This window comes from Medicago truncatula, chromosome 5 (genome assembly GCF_003473485.1).
Source record: "Medicago truncatula cultivar Jemalong A17 chromosome 5, MtrunA17r5.0-ANR, whole genome shotgun sequence".
NCBI classification, from domain to species: Eukaryota; Viridiplantae; Streptophyta; class Magnoliopsida; order Fabales; family Fabaceae; genus Medicago; species Medicago truncatula.
The window spans coordinates 3155525-3173450 of record NC_053046.1 but is presented as its reverse complement, the minus strand read 5'-3'; the positions used below and the strand labels follow the sequence as shown (position 1 = coordinate 3173450).

The 17926-nt window shown below is 30.9% G+C and overlaps 1 protein-coding gene across 1 annotated transcript; it reads left to right on the top strand.

The window, feature by feature from the left end:
* Nucleotides 1-9332: 9332 nt before the first annotated feature.
* Nucleotides 9333-15773, top strand: LOC11437518 (ubiquitin carboxyl-terminal hydrolase MINDY-1). Its single transcript, XM_003611126.4, has 12 exons — nucleotides 9333-9828; nucleotides 11026-11147; nucleotides 11237-11343; nucleotides 11427-11514; nucleotides 12212-13310; nucleotides 13427-13481; nucleotides 13603-13684; nucleotides 13940-14020; nucleotides 14344-14451; nucleotides 14539-14588; nucleotides 14852-14969; nucleotides 15241-15773. Exons 1-12 carry the CDS (start codon nucleotides 9606-9608, stop codon nucleotides 15319-15321), a joined length of 2214 nt encoding a protein of 737 aa, XP_003611174.1. The 5' UTR covers nucleotides 9333-9605; the 3' UTR covers nucleotides 15322-15773.
* Nucleotides 15774-17926: the final 2153 nt, after the last annotated feature.

Here is a 17926-nt window from a genome sequence, read left to right as displayed (position 1 = left end):
CATAGTTATCATATTGTTCAACAATTAATTTTGACAAACACTACAAATTTAATCATCTAATTTATCAATTATCTATTTTTTTTTATCAAAAAACCTTTATACACGTAATTTAATCTATTTTAGTTTATATTTTAGAGTGACCCACGTTTTTCATCCCCATTCCTGGTGGTGTCTTTATTTGTGCTCAATTATGTTGATGTTTCTATATGATAGCTCATGGGTTCAAAATTACCTTGATGAATAGTGCTTTTTTTTTTTGTCCCTTTTACCAAAAATTAATGATATTTGTCTCTTTGTAAAAAAGTATACTGTTCTTTTTCCTCTTTTTTTGAATAATTTTACAAAATGGGGACATCACTTGAACCAAAATAGGGAGTACTAATAAATAATGTAGGTCTGGTTGTTTGAAAGAAAGAAAATCTCAAAGACTTATCGCATTTTTTTTTGGAATATTGGCACGGATTTATGTAAGTTTAGGATTTTTTGTGGTGACGAGAAGTATTTATTTAGTCATAAACATAAATAAAAAATGTTTAGACACACATACATAAATGAAAAAATATTTAAAAAAATAATTGAATGATGTAACTAATATCTTTCTTATATACTCTTTGATGATGTTCGAAAAAATGCTTTATGAATTTGAATCCTCTACAATTGTATGATGAATTTGTAGACCTAGAGAGTTCAAACATATATAAGGCAATGTCTATGACAAATAATGGCTTACAGAGAGACATATTCAAATATCTCTTTAATATGTTTGTTATATATTGATTTATGTTCATTTATCGATGCATAATATTACTTGAATTTTGAAGAATAAAATAGAGAAATTGTATATATACAATTATTTTGGTATAATATTTGGACAATTTTATCTTTATTATTTTTCTCTTCTTTTTTTTTTCTTTATTGTTTTTGACCAATAAAAAAATTATAAACAAGAAAGCTATTACAAAATTTGTCATAAAATAATCGCAAAAGTATCTTTATTCAACAAAACACTATGGCAAGCTATGTTTGAAAAGTCTTGGTTTCTGCACCGATAACTCACATCGAATAAAAAAGCTACTCACGTGCACGTAGTTTCTTTTTTTTGGTGGTGGTCGGGATTCGAACCCCAAATCTTACATATTTTATGCATTATCCATACCAACTGAGTTAAACTCACGAGGACCGTTCACGTAGTTTCAATTCAACTGAACAGATGACCATGGATAAGCACTGATTTTTCAACCATACTATATATATGTTTGAGCATGGTATATATCGATACCCAAGTAGGGGAAATTCCTCCAGCCTCTATAGTAGTCAATAGCAAATAGCGAAATAAAATGATGGATGATGATCTAACCAACCTCATCCTCCAAGAATGTATGGTCTCTTTCTTCCAACAATCATATATATGATGATCACCTATACAATGTCTTACTGATCATTTTGAAGGCAGCAAGATCTAGATATCTTATCCACATTAGCCAAGTATTGCAAATCTTTTAACGTGGTTGGTAACATTTTTTGGGAAGCCTAGCGAACGAGTTTAAAAACTCCAAATTAATTAAACAGAAATGACAAATTTAAGTTTGATTTTTTTTTTTTATTGGTCCTTCAACTTTTTTCCTACTTTAACATTTTTTTTGCTAAATTTTGTTTAACGTTAAAAAACGCCCATGTGACTATTAGATGCTGAGATGACATGTCAAAATAAACACATTATATATTTTTTAATTTAATTTTATATAAAAATAAAAACCCAGAATTAAAATTAGAGTTCTTCAAATTAAAAATATGAAACACAATCATTTTTTTCATCTGTTATCATCTCAAGGTAGACAAAATCTAGTCACGTATATGTGTTATGTTACCTATGTGTCGGTAACAGAAGACATGGGCGGTTCTATCGTATGGCGATCCCGGGCGGTCGCTCGGGCTCGATCAATAATTTTTGCACATTCGACTCAACCTAAAAGTCCATTAACACATTTATAAAAAGAAAAATTTGGACAATCTGAAAATTGTCACACGCAAATAGATCTTGGAATTTTATTTAGCACACTAAATTCTGCATGAAGGAACACATTTCACATCAGTTAGAAACACACCGATGTGAGTTATTTCATTTTTTTTTTATGTAGAATCTTGGCTTGCTAGCTTTTGTACCAAATCAAATCTGCATTTTTTCTTTAAATTGGCAAAATTTAATACACATAACTACAACAATACTTTTGTAACAATCGAAACTCGCAAAGAGTCTATGTCACCGGCAATTAAAAAAGAAGAGGGTTCATACACAACAAACAAGAAGGTTCATACACAAAAAAAAAAAAAAAAAAGAGTCTATGCTATGTCACTAGCGGTATCAAAATACAAAAAAGGGGCTCTTACTCTCTTCAACACCACTGACACTGCCACCGCGCTGGATTTCACTTCAGGTATATGCTGTCTGAAGTTAAAACCCTGATGTTTAATGTCCTTTTTTTCTAGTAGTGTATATCTCATAAATAAGTGCTTTTTACTTGGAGTAGTGATATTTGTACAATCATATATGACAACTTTAATGACAACTTTCATTTTCTCTATTCTTATTGGTCCAAAATAATAGAGAGAGAAAAAAGAATAGAGAGAATAAAAATATAATGAAAATATAAGAGAGAAAGTTATCAAAAGGTTGTCAAAAAGTGGTTCTATAAATATCATTTCTCTTTTATTTGTGAATGGAGTACCATTGTATAGATTCCATTGAGACCTCATTTCTAATCATAAATCTGAGGGAAATTTACTAAAACGCGGTGATGGTGTTTTGATTTGGGAAAGAATGGATTGTTTGTGAAAAATCTCTTTTACACGTCATGTACATGTCATTCGGGATACTCTCGCGGTTGATTTTGTCGTGAGATATAGCAAAGTTGTAAATAATAATGTTCGTAGTTGAAAATTTTACTTTTCCTATGTAATCGAACTTGTCATTGTGTGCTTCCAATTTACATTAGAGTAATGATATTTGTACAACTATTTTATGATAACTTTTGTACAACTTTCTCTCTCATAATCACATGACATTTTTATCATCTCTCTTCATTTTTCTCTCTCCATTTTTTTTAACTAATAAAAAGAGAGAAAAATAAAGTTGTCACCAAAATTGTCATCAATTAAATGTACAAATATCATTACTCTTTCCATTATAGCATAATGGCACTACAACACAATGTATATATTTGGTGATATTATGGAGTGTAGAAATATAAGATTAAATTATTTTTTCCCTATCGAACGAGTGCGGACATAAAATAATTATCTACTTACTATATTATAAAGATAAATCCCTATGATTTTACCATTTTGCTCCTATGAAGGGTATTTTAATAATTTCCTATTAATGGGGTGTGGTTAGTGCACCTAATCATTTTTAAGGTGCATTTCCCATTTTGCCCCTCACCATTTTTTTTAATTATTTTATAATTTTTATATTTTTAATAAATTTTATAATTTTTACATTTTTAATAACTTTTAACTATTTTCCAATTTTTATTTTTTTAACTATTTTTCAATTTTTTCACCCAAATTCAGTTGCTTCTACATTGCCGTTATGAAAGATTAAGATATCGTTTGACCCGGCTTTTTTCCAACTTCTCTACATTTTTAAGGAGAAGTTAGGTCAAACACACTATCAATTATTTTAATTTAAATATTGTTCAATCGTCACAACCTCACAAATATTTTTATTCACACTGTCATTTAATGATACCAAATACTTTTATTTCTTTTCTTCAATCTCACAAATATTTACACACACACATTAACGTGTATAGTAATATTTTATGTCTGTCTGTGTTTTTGTTATGTTGATGCATATAATTATTTTTAGTGTCGCTTGGTTGAGTGTTACCTCACTGATTTTTTTTTAACTATTTTCCAATTTTTATATTTTTAAATTTTTTTAACTATTTTCCAATTTTTTTATTTTTAGTGTTGCTTCTACACTGCCGTTGTGGGATATTAAGATATCGTTTGACCCGGTTTTTTTTTACTTCTCTACATTTTTAAGGAGAAGTTAGGTCAAACACAATATCAATTAAGTACTTACAAGAAAGGGACCTTTTAGGTGCGATCATACCAGCACTAATGCACCGGATCCCATCAGAACTCCGCAGTTAAGCGTGCTTGGGCGAGAGTAGTACTTAGGATGGGTGAATAAGCTTTGGTCAAAAGTTGTTGAATGCTACCTTAAAAAACTACTTCTTGACAATATATTTCACAAGCACCTCTTTTCAACTCACGCTGAGAACCTTTTCTTTTATTTTTTTATATTATATTTCAATATGTTTTATTTTCATTTAAGTTTATTTTATTTTATCTTTTGAACCGTTCCATTTAATTTTATTATCTTTTTTTCAAAAGAATTTTATTATCTTTTTATCACTTATATATTTAATTTCAATATTGTTTAATCATCACAATCTCACAAATATTTTTATTCACGCTGTCATTTAATGATACCATATATATTTTATTTCCTTTCTTCAACCTCACGAATACACACACACATACATTGACGTTTAAAGTAATATTTTATGTTCGTCTGTCTGTTTTTTGTTACGATAATGCATATAATTTTTTTAGTATTGATTGGTTGAGTGCTACCTAACCGATTTTTTTTAACTATTTTCCAATTTTCATATTTTTAAATTTTTTTGACTATTTTTCAATTTTTTTATTTTTAACTATTTTCTAATTTTTTTTCTCCCAAATTCAGTTGCTTCTACATTGCCGTCGTGGGAGATTAAGATACCGTTTGACCCGGTTTTTTCTTCTTCTCTACATTTTTAAGGAGAAGTTAGACCAAATACAATATCAATTAAATACTTACTAAAAAATGTACTTTTTTTTTAATGCAAATAAATTGAATGGAATGAGCTTTGGTCAAAAGTTGTTGAATGCTACTTCAAAAAACTACTTCTCGACAATTTCTTTCACAAGCATCTATTTTCAATTCACGTTGAGAACCTTTTCTTTTATTTTCTAATATTATATTTTAATATGTTTTTTTCTTCCATTTAATTTTTTTTAACCGCCATTTAATTTTTTTAAGGAGGTTCAATTTAATTTTATTACCTTTTTTTCAAAGAAATTTCATTATTTTTTTATCACTTATATATTTAATTTAAATATCGTTTAATCATAACAACCTCACAAATATTTTTATTCATGTTATGATTTAATAATACAAAATATTTTTATTTTCTTTCTTCAACCTCGCAAATATACAAACACACATATTAGCGTTTAGAGTAATACTTTATGTGTGTCTATTTTTTTGTTACACTAATGCATATAATTTTTATAAAATTTTGATTTTAATTAAAAGTAAAATTTTAGATGTCTTATCTTCAAAAAAAGTATAGATGCCTAAGAAAATTATACTTATCTTTTAATATATATATATATTGCACCTTTATATCGCAACAAACTATGCATATCTTTTTCTTATTCAAAAAAACTAAACAGTGCTAAATAGAAAATGTATTATTTTCTATTTTGTCAGCATCAAATGATAGAATTTTGTATAAGTTTGATAATGACCCGAAACCCGAAAGATGTCTTTCCTTATGTAGTGGGAATATAGTTGATGTAACACTATGGAAAAAATACTTCGTAGCTTTATCATTTACCATCTATTTACCTTGAGTTCTTTGCTTCTATTTTGTAGTCAATGACAATCCAAATATATGTAACAATTGGTCAGGTTCGAGGCTGCTCATCAACCTACATCATCCGGTTGTTGAGAAGTTTAAGACTTAGCAAGTTTGCATTATGATTTCACAATACAGTGTTAGAGTAACTTATTATTTCACAATCCGATTTGATTGTTTTTTTACCATGTTTCTTGAATTGTTGTCGTGGCCTTAACACTTCTCAAGCTCAGAGTCAAAGCTTTAGTTAGAACTTAAGTCAGAGTTCGACTTCTTCTCAACGTACTTCGTACAACGATTTTTCCAAACTGTCTCAGGTTAAGCCAATTGCTGAATTTACAAACTTAGTCAATGTCTGCTTTTTTTTATGCACAAATATGCTTTGAGTTTTTTTACGCATAAGTTAAAAATACATATTGCATTATTCTTTATTTCATGTGCATAATTTGTGTTAGGAAACATACTGCATCACTATTTGGAAAACAACTAAATTCAATCATAACCAGTTTGGATTGTATTATGAGAGTTGCACCAAATGTTCTAAGACATCAATGTCAAATGGAGCTAGCTATATGTGCACATGCAGAAGTGATGCTTAATTTTAGTTGTTTCAACAATGTTAATTGGTCAACGGGGTACATATAATGTACATGCATGCATTTATCTAGACTTTATAGGAAGATAATATGAAGATAAATTAGAAGTAATGCTACATTTTCTTTAGCTTAAAATTAGTTATGCTACCTTTATTTTATAAATTATATGTAATTATATTCGCATATATCTTATCCATGTAAATATGCATTAGACTAATATTGAAGTTATTTTCCTGTTTAGCATTTCCCAAACGAGGTGTTAAGAACAATTCTGAAAGGAAAGCGCAAAACAATCACTCTCATTGATGACCAGACACAGAGACAGTATAATCGTCACCTCATTACCGCCGATGGAGCAAGCTATGAAAATTACTTGGGTGGGCAGTGGTTCAATTTCTGCAGATAAAGAGTGATGGAAGAAGGTGGTAAGCTCATCTTTGATCTCGAAAAGTCACAGAAGAACTTGCAAATTCGAGTTGTTCCAAAGTAGATCTTTGTTGTTGAACTATTTGAACTTCTACCATTTTGACGTATCGCTTTGGACTGTAGTCGTAAACTATATTGACTTTGGGATATCATTTGTTCTTTTCATTTTGTCTTGTGTAAATATTGGCAAAAATCCCTTTTTGGTTAGTCTATGAAACTTGCAATCTCTTTTATAAACCTAACTATTATGTAATGTTAATCTGCACTTTGTTGGTTCCTTCATTGGTTCTAATTAGTTTCATGTTAATTGTAATGTTGTTTTCCTAATCTCCTGAACAAAATAAAACATGCTCTTTTCCTACAGTAAATCTTTATAATGCTTTGATAAATGTTTTAGAAATGTACATATATATAACTTCTAATTAACACTACAATTTGTTTTATACCTAGCACTTCTCAAATGAGATATCAATGACATTTCTAAAAGAAACACGGAAAACAATCACACTCATCGACAAACAAGCTCAAAAAAGGTATAAGTGTCGCTTGATAACGGCAAAGAGAGCAAGTTACAAAAAATACTTAGGCAGCCAATGATTCAAATTTTGCCGAGAACATATGTTAAAGGTAGGTGATAAGTTAATTTTTGATCTAGAGAAGCCACCTAAAAATATGCACGTTCAAGTCGTTTTCAAATAAAGATTTGGTGTTCATGATCTGCACTTTCAACAGATCACCTTAACTCTAATCCTAGACTAGATTATCTTCACTCACCGATGCTACTTCTTTGCTTGATTTCATTTGATGTAAATATGGGTATCAATCATTTTTTGGTAACTCTATAACAACAACACTCTTTTTTATAATTTTGGATAATATATAAATTCACACATCATTGGTTCCTTTATTGGTTCCAATTGTTTTCATTCTAAATATTATGTCAATTCCTTATCTCATAAACTGATTATATGCTCTCTTAATCAGCCCATACATATTTTATGATGAATCACAATGTTAATTCGTTTTAACATCTCTTCTTTCGAATTTTTTTTTTATTGAACCCGTGCTTTCGCACGGGTTTGTAACTAGTTTTATTGCAAAATCTAGCAAGACTTGACATAAAGCATTTATTGTTGAGATTTTATTCGTTGAAATATCGGATTAAATTATTTTTTTTTCTCCTTATAAATATAACATTTTTGGTTTGTAGTTCATCAAATGTTTTTTCTTCAAACAATGATCTCAAAACTATTTCCCGTAGCAAATTTAGTTTTTGTTGTTATAATAAGTTAAACATGGCACTGTACAAAGAGACTAAAAATGAAAGATGATTATTTAAAGGGATCGACACATTATTTTCACATAAGTTTTCATCATTATAAGTATTTTTGTTTTTAGTCCCTTATATAGTGTCTTGTGTGCAACCTCTAGCAACGAGAACCAAACTCGTTACGAGAAACCATTAGAAGAACTCTTGTTTGAAAAAAAAAATACAAGGACTAGAAACGAAAATTTATATATTTATATTTATAAGGATAAAAATAATTATATAATCGTTATATTTATTTATTTTCTAAAATATATGTGTTTGCATTCTTGTGTGAAACTTTAATGTTCAAGAACTTTAGGGGTCTTAGTCTTCTAGACGAAGAGACATTGAAATGAAGATGTTTTAAGATGATTTTGACATGAACTTTAGATGATGATTGCTTAATAGGCCCCTTAAATTTCTCACAAGCCCTTCAATCAATCTGGTAGTAACTCTTAATCGATTTTTTTTGTTTTTGACCTCTGATCAGATCGTAATTTCCAATCAATTTTTTTTTTTTTTTTTTAAATGTGAGCAGATTGAGGGGCTCATTAAATAACCATCACCTTTGATTGAGTTTTATATGTTGATCCTCATAGCCTTAAGGTCGATCAATTTGTTGGGCTTCCACAATTGAATCAATTTTGGGCTTAACCGAATACAAGCCCCTTAAGCTATATAAACGTTTCTCTTTAGACCCTCCTTAAAATCTCTAAATCCTCTTAAAAATACATACCGTAATTATTTACCGGATATATGTTTTTCAAAAAAATGCATATCTGATAGATAACTATTGAATATGTATTTAAAGGGCCTTAGAGATATTGAAGGGGCCTAAAGAGAAACGCCCGAGTTATATAAAGAGGGGAGAAGTTTGTGCAAGTGTGAATTCATTTTACAATCTTATTTTTTTTCATATGAAATACTTGTAATTTTATCCTTCTTCTTGAGCAACTAATTCTTTCATATCATTCTTTTAGTATCATATATTCATATTAAGTGACATAGTTTGTGACAAGTTGTCCTTTTCACATAACTTATTTTAACCATATTTTTTCTACTAATATGTAAAGACAAAATTGTATCATAAAAAATGTTAGATTTATCTTGATAAATAATTTTATTTTCAAAATATTATCATTTTTAAAATAAAAATTATCACTTACTATATAATACGAATATTATTTTAAGAGTCAATTCTTATTTGTGTATGTAGAATGAAGAAATAAAAAAACAGGTAACTTAGGCAGCAAAGGAAAAAACAAGCACACGCCCAAAGGTGATGCTATTGCTAATGATGTAACCACAGATGAAATTGAAGAAATAATAATGAGAGGGGGGGTTGTTTGACATTGCATCGCATCTGAGTAGAGTAGAGGCGGAACAATCAAAGAAACTTCACAACACGCGGATTCCATTCACATTTCATTCATTCATTCCGTAACAATTGAATTGATACTACTTTACTCCGCATAATAACAAATATTGGATTTTCTTTTTCCTAATTGGTCACACTCTTTTCATTTCATTTCTAATAAATCCCTTTAATTTCTCTCCTTTCTCAAGAACGTGCACATCACCATGGACATGGTGGCATCATCATCATCTTCATCTTCTCCAACGAACGAACCTCCTCCTCCTCCTCAACATCACGATCTTCAACATCAACTTCAACAAGAACAACAACTTTCTTCACCAATCATCAAAGACTTTCTCCACAAAACCAAAATCATTCAGTTTCTTGGTCGCACCACTCCGATCGTCCTTCAAAACGATAATGGACCTTGTCCTCTTCTCGCTATCTGTTAGGGTTTCCTCTTTCTTTATCCTTATTCAATTCAATTTCTAATTTATTCGCTTCGTAATTAATCACACTCTATTTAATACTGTTTCTTATTAGGTTAGGGATATTCGATTGCATGATCATATACAATTTCATTTCGTATTCTTTTTCAATTTCTAATTAATTTATGATTAACATGCATTATTACTCAATTCATCCGTACCTTACCTGTAATTGTATTGAATCTACCAGCTTAATTCTGCGAGTTTCGTTTTGTTTTTAGGCTTTCTTTCTTTTTTAATCCTAATATCTTTTTTTTTTTTGTATGTCAATGCCACACATTCGTTGCTATTTTGTTTTCTTGAAATGTATCTTGAAAATGTATGACAAACACCGCGCCTTATTCCTAAATTTTCATTAGCATATTAGGAAATGATAAAGTGCTAATTTTACACGATATACTTTGTTTGTTGTTATTCACAATTTGAGTGTTTGTTTGATTCATGATACCAAAGTTTATCGTTCTGTTCATGTATCTTGAACGGAACTGTCGTCTCCTATTTTGAACTTATTAGTTGACACGTGATGCATATTATCTATAGCAATGATCCATCGATAAGTATTTTGGGGCTATTGCCGAAACGCTTAATATTAATTAATACGAAGCAGTGTTGTCAAATAGCGGCTATAGCGTAGTGGAATTTGAAGAAACCGCTATCATTGCGTGATACACTATTTAGCACTAAGAATTGTCAAATAGTGGTGCTATAGCACTGTAGCGTATCGGAATTTGAACAAACCACTATTTTCTGCAATTGACAACATTACTACCAAGGAAATTTTCTAGATACAACAACAAACAACAACCAAGCCTTATCCCACTAGATGACTCAAAAAATATAAACTCCATGTAATCTTTAATGATTAGTGTTATCTTATCATTCTCCCATGATTTTTTCTCACCAGTTACTATTCTCCTTTTCGTATCTAGTGAGGTATCTCTTATCAGATGAATTGACAAATGAAGATATCTTTTTATACGTTTTTTTTTCCTTTTCTGGTCAATAGTCTCTTAAGTTCCTAATTTGCTTTATATATTTTTCAAATTTTTTTTATAGCATCGGTAACAAGCAGATGCTCTAAATTTTTTCACTTTGGAGGGTTAATTGCAATATTTGTTTTATTTTGCATCTCACTGTCTATATTGCATTGTTGCAGGTAACGTTCTTCTGCTACGAAACCAGTTAGAAGGTTTGAGCGCGGATATTGGTGAAGTCTCACAGGAGAAGTTGCTTTCATTGGTTGCTGAGCGATTGCTTGATTCAAATAGTAATGTGAATGTAAGAATTGGGTTTGTTATCATTGGTAACGTCACTATTTTGCAATGTAAGTTTGTCTGACAATTTTTTTTTTTTTTTTTGTCTTACAGAACAAAGATGCAGGCTATGTTGAAAATCAACAACAGAACATTGCCGATGCAATTGATTTGCTCCCTAGGCTTGCCACTGGAATTGATGTAAATCTAAAATTTACGAGGTCAGGGTCATTTATTTATTTGTCAGATATATGCATCCATCATTAATTTTGAAGTTCTGACCAAAGTTACGTATCAATTGCAGAATAGATGATTTTGAATTCACTCCAGAGTGTGCCATATTTGATTTGCTGGACATTCCTTTGTATCATGGCTGGATAGTTGATCAGCAGGTGATTTGTCTACCATCAATCCTAATTAATTAGATCTATATCATCCATGTTTTCGTATGAATTAGAGAAATTCTATAAGATTGCTCCCTTGCCAATTTTCACACAAGTTCTAATGTGCCCTAAAAATCCTGTGTGTAAAATGACATGCGATAATTGTTTGCTCATCAATGTTGGTCTGTTGACAGTCATGTGCTTTCAGTGAATTCCAGAATTTTGGATTAGCAACCTCTTGGTCATAGGCAAAGTGATAACACACCTCTCTTTTAGTCATTTCATGCTTCTGTACTGCATCCATTTTGATGTTGCTAGGTAGGATTTGATTTCAGAATGGTCTATAAATGAGTCGTTACATTTGATAAGAGTCATTTTCTTATATTGATAGGATTTATGTATCTGTCTGCAAACTGAGCTAGTTTCTTGAAAATTATGAATGATGTGTCAGTGGCCTCTTTGTGTGATACCGTAAATTAATCTGGCCTCCTTCTGTATTGGTTTTGGTGATTTCTTTATGTTTCGATCAATTGGTTCGTAAGACTCATTGTTCGCTGTAAATTTTAAATGACCGAGTGATCTTTTGAATGATCACCTCATTGGTCACCAAAATGTTATCTTTGTTTTCCTTCAATCATGAAGGGTTTATTTATTATTTGATGATGTGTTTGTTTCATAACCAAATCTTCATGTGCTTGTGAACCAGGATCGTGATACTGCAACTGCAATTGGATCGAAGTCCTATAATGCCCTTATGGGAGAGCTTGTTGCTCTTGAAACACAGAACATTGAAACCCTACCAAAAAATAATCCGGAAGAAGAAGATTGTGTTGATTTTGTTGCTGCAACAACTGCTGCTCTTGGAGTGCCTTCTCCCAGTCTTTCTAAAACCAGGTCTTTTGATGATTCTCCGTGTTCTGTTTCTGATCAGGCACCAAGAAAAGGCGATCTTGAAGAAGAAGAAGAGCTGTTGAGAGCCTTGAAGATGTCCGAAGTTGATTCTATAGATTTAATTAGTGATCCTGTTGTGGGACATGCAAATGGTAATGGGGGAGAAGTTTCTTTTGATATGGACGAAAATATGTGTGACAATCAGGCTGTAACCGTGGATTCTGGAGTTGACTTGGGAAAGAACACTGGTAAAGAAAGCAATGACTTTCATGAATCAGAAACCTTCATACCTGATGATTCCACTGCTTCTAGCAAAGACTACAATGAACATACATCTTCTACATCTACATTGGAGGAAGCAGCTAATCCGTTCTTAAAGAATGATGCCGTAAGTGGCTTCCATCAATCAGCTTCTATGGAGCCTGAAAAATCTACTGAGCAAAATGATGTGGTTGAGAAGCATAAACTTGATGCATTGGTTCAGAATAAGAGTGCAGTCATCCATTCTCCTGAAAAATATTCTGTTTCTGTTTTTGAGAGCTGTGCAGATGCCACTATGGGGGATGAAAAAGTTCACAATCAATCCTCTCTTAGATCTATAGATCATAAAACTTCAGATGAGTCTCAAGGACTTGATGCAACAGGAGTGCCATGCTTATCTGCAAGCCATACAGATTCGGATTCTTCTGTTATAAGATTTCATCAAACTGATGCTTCAGAAGCATTTCCTTCAACTGTTGATGGGAGTGAGCCCATGTATGAAGGAGAGGAATGTGTGTTGGATACAAAAACTGGAAATTTTGAGAATCGTGAACCTGTTTATGAAGGGGAGGCGGTTCTTCAGGAACAAGCCGACAAAAGCACCTTAGATGCCCTTGATCCAAGAGCTAAGGAAGAAATTACTCCAGAACAAGGTCAGTGGTGCTATATCTTGTAAATAGATTAGATATGTTTGGAATATTATTTTCTTAGAAAAGCATTGATTATTATCTTGATAATAGAAGATATATTTGTTTTTTATTGGTCTTAGGAGAACTGGTCAAGAGTTTTTTGAGGAATAATGCCAGTCAGTTGACATTTTACGGGTATGTTGACCTATTGTCTTGTTGGTCAAAATTTCTTGAACTAATTCCCTGATTTATATACTATTCTTCACTGGCTCAAGAATTTCACTTTAAATAATATAAACCTTCAATGTTTTTGTAGGCTTTTCTGTCTTCAAGCTGGTCTTAAAGAGCGTGAGTTATGTGTTTTTTTCCGAAACAATCATTTCAGCACCATGTTTAAGGTGAGCTCCAACATCTCATTTTTATCATTTGGATTAATGAAAATGATATCAAGTATCAACTACCCCCAACAAATTCTTTGCTAGCAAACTAATCAATTTTGTTAAAGTTGATAATATTTGTGACACAAATATGCTGATAAGAATACTATGGGGATTTGGTTTTCGTATTCTCCTCCTGATGGCATTCTGGTGCTTTTGCTAGCAAACTAATCAAGTCCGTTTCTTTTCAATCCTAAATTTATTCTCTATTCACAGTTTGAGGGTGAGCTCTATCTTCTAGCTACAGACCAAGGCTACATAAATCAGCCTGATCTGGTTTGGGAAAAACTGAATGAGGTAAAACATGATTACTCTAGTCTCCAGACTTTTTTAACTTATATGATCTTAAAATGTTATTATTTTCTTCTCTTTCCTTTCTATTTTGAATCTGGCGGGAGTTTGTAATTAAGATGTTGTTTTACTCAGTTAAATGTTCTGAAAATTTGAAGTTTGCATGCTTGGTGATTTGAGCTTCTTGGATAGCTCTTACACGTGATTTTGAGTTTTTTTTTAATCATTGAGTAAATTCTGCGTGCGAGTGTCTAAATAAAACATCTTGCCTTTGTGTAATATTAAACTAGATTGAAGACATTCAAGTTTTTGATGTTCTCATCTTTCAGGTCAATGGTGATACATTGTTTATGACTGGTAATTTCAAGGAATTCAAGGTAGAAAGCCTTGAAAATAACACCACCTGGGATGAGAATAATGTCATGACCAACACTGCTGTACGTATTTTCTTTCCCTAAAATATGTAAATATCTAATCTTGAAAACAAATTTTCATTGATATAAAGTTAACTTGACATGTTTCAGGACTATCTTGCCAGCATAGAGAGTGCAACGCAGGCAGGCTTAGATATCAAGTTGAGTTTCTGAATTTGCTATTAGCACATTTACAAAAAAAATAATTGCCCTCCTTAAGAAAAAATGTTATTCACCTGATAAGCATCCTTGATGATATCAGTGCGCTTGGATGAGCTAACTTTGGGTAAAAATATATTCCCATAAAAAATAAGTCCAAACATTTAAACTACAAGCTACTATTATTGTTGACTTTAACTTCAGTTATGGTTTTATCTTTTCAAAATGGTTTAGTAACAATGAATCTTTTTGGTAATTGTGACAGTTCTGATCTTCAATTAGCAATAGCCTTGCAACAACAAGAGTTTGAGCAACAGCCACCACGACAGACTCAACAAACACCATCTGTTAGTGGCACCTCCAGACTGGTCACAGGTCCCCAGGTAAAAATTGTTTTGCAACCTTAATTTTTTGTTTTTGTATTTTTCGACTGTTCATTATCTGCAATGTTTTGGATTTATATGCATCCCTGTTATCTGTTGGTCTCTCATGAGAACCATTGAGATCGTGTTTTAAGTTAGTGAAATCTTTATGATTAGGTAGAAGATACCAGATCATATGATATATAAAATCATTGGTTTTGACCACTCTACTACCTCTCTTTATATTTGAAGTTCAAGTTTTTAGAAATTTCTCAGTAAATGCTATTTGCAGGCGCCAAGGAGCACAGGAAGGAATCCACCTTCATCTCCCAAGCCTGATGCGAGATCTAAAGACAAATGTACAGTGATGTGAATTTCACAAGCAGTTATTAGAAGCTTGTTTTATAATTGGTGGCCATAACTTTCGTATCCCAAAATTACAGCAACTGGTCAAGTTTCTTTGTAAATATAGGAAGTAAATAGTGTACCACAGTGGCAGGTCCTTGTTGTGACCACAACCCTCTACTTCCCTACACTTGATATTTTGTTTGGGCTTTACATCTCAAATTTCAACCAACATTTCTGTGAGCTTCGACCCGTTCTGTGCTGATTGGCTGTGCAGCTTTTAGTAGAGTAAAAGCCCAGCCCTACACTTGATAATTTTAGTATGTCACTGATGTTCTTTGTGATATTGATGTAAAAAGTCAGAGTGATGTATGGATATTGCTTTTAACTTGCTAGTTAGACGTTGACTGACAGGGCAGGAAGTGCATGATATTAAAATTTTCAGGTTAAAAGGATTTCAAAATTTTGGAAGGATACTCATACTATTCTTCTTCTCCCCATACCCCTTTATAATTTGCTTATTACAACTTACGGAATGTTACTGCAATTTAACTTTGAATTATGACCGGAAAATGTTTCATCATAGTAGCAAGGTACTTGCAAAACTACAAGATGAATGATGCATTCAAGTGATGAGAAATGATTTTGCTTTATATTATAAATGAAATGTGTACTTTTGTTAGCTTTTAGAGTAAAAGTATCTATATAATGTATTTTATGATATTCTTTTAATTGAGTAGTGATATTTGAACAACCATTTCATACAACTTTTGATGACAACTTTTTTTTCTCTCTTTTCATTGGTTAAAAAACAATAGAGAGAGAAAAAAGAAGAGAGAGAATAAGATGATAATGTGAGTATGATAGAGGAAGTTGTCAAAAAATTGTCACAAAGTGGTTGTATAAATATCATTTATCCTTTTAATTTGTTCTGTTTTGGCTAACAAACACCATTACATGTAACTCTAACATTTATTCTGTATTTTTTCTCATTTATTTTTAATTTATTCTGTGTTTTTAATCAAATTAATAAATGAAGAAATACTTTAGCCAATATATATTTTTTGCTTTCAAAACATTATTGATTATCATATACGTAATACTTTAACCACCCCAAGGTTTTTTTAAAAATGTGTTTTTTAAGTAATTTTTTAAAATTATTATATGATTATTAATTTAGAAAAGAAAAATAAGTTTTCCCCTTCCTTCAAATTATTTTATTTTCACACAAACATATCTTTAGCGTTTATTGCCATATGATGCTTGAAAGGTGGGATAGAGATTTCCTCACCGTAAATGAGTTACAAAAGCTGCAAGAAACAACAGACGGAAAGAAATGGAATAGAGGAAAAATAAATGTGATGATTACCGTGATAGAGAAAGATGGTTTAAATAGTAATAGTAAGATAGAAGGGACGAGGGACGAGGGATATAATGTAGCAAATCATTGTTTAATGGAAAATGTTAATGAGTGTTCCCGGGACACACTTTAAACACTTTAAATAATAAGTTTTAAATAAAAAGTTGTATATTAAATGAATTGAAAATTGTAATAGTTGACTTTTTAAAAGAATAATTATTAAATTTATGATGTTTAAAGAATGTCCCAAATACACTCGTTAACAAAACTCTTGTTTAATTTCAGTTGACAAAATCCCATACAATTAATGTTAACTCTGACAATACTTTAGATTAAGAGAAACTATGAGAAATCAAAATAGTAATATGAAAGGATGAACTATGTGATGCTGGTTCAATTTAGTATGGGAAAAGAAATTTCTTTTCCATCATGGAAAAATTTAATATGGACCATTGATATATTGATTTTTTATTCAAATGGTTCAGATCTATTACCTGCTATTGGTTTTAACTTTTTGCTGGCACATGGTACACCAAAAGCAGCGAACCCACCTACAGATTAAATAATATTATTTCATTTTGTGTGAAGTGTTGGACTTCTTGTAATAGTTTATGGGCTTTTTGCAATTAGATATGGGCTTGACTTGTAATTTTAACTTGTTCACACTAATTATTATTTGCAGCCCTTTATTATTACTTGTGTTTTTTTTAATAACCATATCAAATATTAAAATAAATTAATATACATAAATTAAAGTTTACATTGAATCATAGTTTGATATAACATAAAATTTGAGCAACATTTTTTTTTAAAAATGTGTTTTGAATTTTTAGATACTTACTTATTAATTATTAGTTTTTATTTTTAAGGAAATAGTTTAAGCATGTTTAGTTGTTTTATAGTTTAAAAAAGTAAAATAAATGAGGTGTACATAAAGATATTTAGGTAGTAACTTTGAAACTTGGTAAAATTTTTAAACAATTTTAAATAACATATTTTAAATAGAGTTGCAAGTGGTTTAGGTAGAATATTCATTTTATTTGGATCAAATTAGAGAGTTTGAACACCCATTAGTCATTCTTAAAATTGGTTTAGTTATATGGTTCTTTCCGTTTAAAGGAGAGTTTAGAGTTTGCACATCCATTGATCATTCTTACATATATTTTAGGTTTAAGATTCTTTCGGTTTTGGGGAGAGTTTAGATTTTGATTAACCATTGAACAATCAATGAACAGTCTTACGAGCGGTTTATGTGTAAGAATAATTCCTTTCC

Coding starts and splice junctions, on each gene's coding strand:
- LOC11437518 (XM_003611126.4), top strand. CDS start 9,606: ATGGACATGGTGGCATCATCATCATCTTCATCTTCTCCAACGAACGAA. Junction 11,148..11,236: donor ATTCAAATAGTAATGTGAAT/GTAAGAATTGGG, acceptor TTTGTCTTACAG/AACAAAGATGCAGGCTATGT. Junction 14,452..14,538: donor ATGTCATGACCAACACTGCT/GTACGTATTTTC, acceptor GACATGTTTCAG/GACTATCTTGCCAGCATAGA.